The following is a 5,000-nucleotide window of genomic DNA, read 5'->3' as shown; positions in this document are numbered from 1 at the left end:
TTTCAAATACTAATCGAAAAGTGCAAAAAAAAAAATGTTTTGAATTTGTCCTCCCTGAGTCTCCACCTCATGTATTCCAATTTTGTCCTTAAATCCCAAGTCAAGCAATGGGTCTCATTACCAAGACTCAATTATTGTTTTTATTCTGTTGATCATCCACTACAAATGATGTTCCTTGTCACTTGTCTGTGTTCAATCAGTCTAGAATTTACATTTCTGCCGGTCTCACCTAGGATCCTTACAACATCCGTGGTGCTCACAGACCCATCACTATCTTACGGAAACTACTGACTAACGTCAAAGACAAAGCCCAACTTAAGGACAGACAAGGAGCAGTTTATAAGATCAAGTGCGACTGCCAGGCCACTTACATGTATGTTGGTGAGACTGGCAGAAATTTGAGTGCTGGACTGACTGAACACAAGGAATAATAACGTCAACAATAACATTGCTGAACACCATCTGCAGACAAACCACAGAATCGACTGGGACTTTGATGAATGTGTTACCTACAGCACTAATTACTACCAACGGATCGTACTGGAAAGCTGGTTTACTAACTTAGAACAAACACCAATAAACTGATGGCTACAACTTCCCACACCCTACAAACGACTCATCGATGACATCAACAACAGACAAACAACACAGTGATTTACTCCATCACAGTACTGCCTGATGTTTTCTATGATACACATACATACCTTAGACCTATAGGCAGATCAGAATGCACCAATCGCTGTTTTGTCTTTACAGCCAATTTACATCTAGGCTCAATTGACAGTCGACCAATAACATTCCGAATAAGTTGACCAATGACATCTATGACCGGAGTTTTTATAGTATCTGACGTTACACAATCACTTCATTCTTAAGATGTCTTAAATGGCACATTTGAAATAGATGTTTCCAAGATCTTTCTTCCATCCACCTTCTGCCGCCTTTTCCTTCTCTTGTTTTTAAAACAATGCCTTGAGATATTGCCCTCTTTCAATTCCCTATCTTGGAGGCTGCAACAGGCTTAAGGTCCTAATGATTACTCAACAGCTTCTTAACCAGTTCTTTTTTGCAGTTTATAGTGTTCCAATTATATCCTAAGAGGTACTTTGATCTATCTAAATCATTTTTTTAAATAATAATATTGGCAATCTTCATTGATTTTTTGTCCGACTAAAGCGAGATAACGTTTTTATGGCTAAACAATATGAACTCCAGTTTCTGGGCTTGAAATCTAATGGTTGAGAAATCTGATATATGCATGCATGGTAATACAACATACATACATACATACCTACCTACCTACCTACCTACCTACCTACCTACCTACCTACCTACCTACCTACCTACCTACCTACCTACCTACATACATACATACATGCATATACCGATCGACTATTTTCTTTTACACTAAATGCATGTACCTTGTTGTGTTTAGGAGGCAGTGATCACAGAAATTGTAAGGTACAGTCTTTTATTATTGCTATTTCATTTAAGCAATAGAGGACTTTTTCCTTGTTTCCATAGCCTCATATAAACACGAGTGGGAGTTGGGCGAATTCGAGACAGTTATGCAAACCCAAGACACAGTCAAGGGTTTGCATAACTGTAGAGAATTCTTCTAACTCCCCTGGGTGTTTAGATGAGGCTATGGAAACACGGAAAAAGTCCTCTATTGTTTTTATAAAATATTTCTCAAAGATAATTCGACAAATCAAGGAAAATGCTGGTTTTTTTCAATTCTTGATTGAAAAAGATTTTCTTGATACATGCTAATAGTTATTTCCTACCAGCCAATCCAAATGTGCGTCTAACAACACATAACCAATCAAAATACGTGCAATGTCACAGCCGTGTTTCCACACTCTCACCTAAACACAGCTATTGACCAATGAGAGTGCGCATACTATCCTTATTATTTTATAAATTCCTATGTTTTTTTATTTATATTTTCTTGGATCTCAGAGTCCATATTTAAGGCAATTTACAGACACTAAAGGATATTTTACCCTAAGGCAACAGATTAAAATGTTTCTCACTCTCAGGAAAAACATACCATCCTTGGTAACAATGGAGATTTTAAATTTTTGTGGCTTAATTCACATACATTTATCCATACCTTGTTTTGCTATGTGCCTTTTTACTATGATTTGTTGTAATGTTTTTCTTTTGCAATGCATTTCCTTGCTTGCTCGTGTTAATTTGGATAGATCTTTTTCACTTCCGTGGGATTTTTCTGTTTGCACTTTTAATTTTCACTCTTTCTGATTGAATCTATAACTCCATTGTATGCCTTGCATTTATCAGTTGATTAAGCATGACGTGTTGTTATTAGACTAAATTTATGCAAACTTTTCAGGTACAGTACAGGACCTTGTTCCTTTCACCATGTTATTACATGTTTGGATGCTTATTTAGCTATGTTGACAAAGTAGTAGCAGGAGCAGCAGCTGCAGGAGATGTATGACGGAAATCCAGGGGAAATCAATTTTGTTTTGAGTTAGCGCAAGGTTTGAATTAGCAAGGGTTGGAGTTACATGTATCAGGAGTCAATGTAGTAGAAGCAACAGCAGCAGCAGCAGCAGCAGAAGTACAGGACCTTGTTCCTTTCACCATGTTATTACATGTTTGGATGCTTATTTAGCTATGTTGACAAAGTAGTAGTAGTAGTAGTAGCAGGAGCAGCAGCGGCAGCAGCTGCAGGAGATGACGGAAATCCAGGGAAATTGATTTTGGTTTGAGTTAGTGCAAGGTTTGAGTTAGGAGTCAATGTAGTAGAAGCAGCAGAAGCAGTAGTAGTTGTTGTTGTTGTGGTTGTTGTTGTTTACTAGTCAACCCCCTTTGTATCATCATCATCTTCATTTTAAAGTGGTACTATGATAAAAAAAATGTTTCCTTTTTTTCTTCAGATTTTGAAAGTGTGTTCGCTTAACACCTAACTGGCAGAATTTTGAGCTTTGAGTTTTATCCAAAGGCTGTTTATTTGAGTGTAAGTTTTGGATTTCACGGTCCGCCATTACTCACGTTCAAAACTGACCAATACCAATTAGACCTCAGAGGGTTGGATCTAGAGAATTTGACTTCATTTACTCACTAGCTTAAAATTACAGTGTGTAAGCGCAATTTATCATATATGCAAATCACGGGTTTAAAAGTGTGAAAGCCCGTAACTCCCGTGCTGCATATTAATTCAGCTGCGTACACACGCATTGCTTTTTTAAACTAGTGAGTCTTTGACGTCATTTTCTCCTCGACCCAGCTCTCTCAAGATTTTAAAGTTAGTAATGGCAGACCAGTAAATAAGAAAATTTCAGTTAAAATAAGCAGGTGTCTTTTTAAAATCAAAACTTAAAACTTGGTTCAGTTAGTGTTTAGTTAACATAGTTTTAAAATCCAAAGAAAAAAATATTTGTTTTTTTGGTCGTAGTACTGCTTTAACACCTTGAGGTATCATAATCCATGCTGTGTATGGTAAATGCGAAAAAACCACATGTTCAATGTACAATGCAAAAAACAATAACCATTAAAATACCATACTAAAACCTCTTTGTTGTCCTTCACATCAAAATGTTGAGGATGCCTGTTTTATGAGTCAATGACTCAATGAGTTATGAGTCAATGAGACTCACAGTCAATATAGCAATAATTTATAGAAAAGCCTAAGCTCTCGTTTCAGTGGTAAGGCCTAAGCACTCTCTGAAATTTTTGCTTTCATTTTATGGTTTAATTAACTGCACTAACTCATTGACTCATTGACTCGTTGACTCATAAATACTTAACACTCCAAAATGTTACCTTTGAGTGGTATTTTTGCTGTTTCTGTTTCGTTATTTTTCGTTCAATTCGATATTTGAAATAGGCTAAGCATTAATGTTTTTTTCATATAATGTAATACTTCGTTAATCGTACTGATGATCAATGTTGTTTTCAGACCCAGCTTACATAGAAAAAGTTTCACCCCCATCACCACATGAGTCTTGGATTGCACAGAATGTTACTTTTGTCTGCGAAGCAAATGGTGTTCCAACCCCAACAATCATTTGGAAAAGACCCGATGGAACTGAAGTAGAGAGAGTTGTCGGCAGTGAAAACGTGTTACATTTACTGATGCAAAAGGATGGAGATTTTGGATCATACTTGTGTGAAGCGAACAACACTGTGGGTTCTGTAGACAAACACACAGTTCAAGTGGAGCAAATAAGTAAGTTAGCTATGTAGTGTCCCTGCTAATGGTTACGTGTTCATGTACATATATGTGTATGTGAAGCAAAGAGTCTATTCACATTTAAAAGTAGGAGTGCCACTTGAAGAAAAATCGACTGAAGTAACAAACACCATCATCACCAAAGATGCAGTAACGTGTGTTTCTAGAAATGCACATTGAATGATCACATGTTATTGTTGTTGTTATCGTTATCGTTATTATTATTATTAGTAGTAGTAGTAGTAGTAGTAGTAGTATTGTTTCCTGAGAAGTGTTTGCTAATAATCCAGAAGGGCCAGGTCCAAATCGTGGTCTTCAGTTACCACAAGTTGGGGTACAGCTGTAGTTCTATTGCATTGATAACACCTTCATCAGAATATGCAATGTACTCAATAAAATGATCTTTTGCAATTCCATGATGATGTTGTTGTTAATACTACGATTTTCATTATTATTATTTATTATTATTATTATTATTATTATTATTATTATTATTATTATTATTCCAAAGGCTCTTGATATTAGCAGACAAGTAAAGAACTTTAAGAAAACGACGAAACCTTTGAGTTTAGACTAATGCATGCTTCAACAGAAACGTCTGCCATCCTCAGTTGGTCAGAATACAAAGCAATGGACGCTGAATTTAAAGTATGTTATTGTTATTATTATTATTATTATTATTATTATTATTATTATTATTATTATTATTATTAGTGTTGTTGTTGATATGCGTTTTTCATTTTTGTATCCTTGTAATAACTAACAATGGTTGAGTCCTTTACGGGAACAAATGAGCTCA

The 5,000-nt window shown here is 35.8% G+C and overlaps 1 protein-coding gene across 1 annotated transcript in view; it reads left to right on the top strand.

The window, feature by feature from the left end:
• LOC137981958 (neural cell adhesion molecule 2-like) overlaps positions 1–5,000 on the top strand; it is a 45,462-nt gene that overhangs the window by 30,687 nt on the left and 9,775 nt on the right. The window contains exon 6 of the mRNA XM_068828982.1: positions 3,929–4,198. Within this exon, the coding sequence (XP_068685083.1) occupies positions 3,929–4,198 (270 nt within the window). The remainder of the gene's footprint in view (positions 1–3,928; positions 4,199–5,000) is intronic.

This window comes from Montipora foliosa, chromosome 13, assembly GCF_036669935.1.
Source record: "Montipora foliosa isolate CH-2021 chromosome 13, ASM3666993v2, whole genome shotgun sequence".
In the NCBI taxonomy this organism is placed as follows: Eukaryota; Metazoa; Cnidaria; class Anthozoa; order Scleractinia; family Acroporidae; genus Montipora; species Montipora foliosa.
Note: the sequence above shows the minus strand (reverse complement) of the source record. Positions and strands in the feature narration are given on the sequence as shown.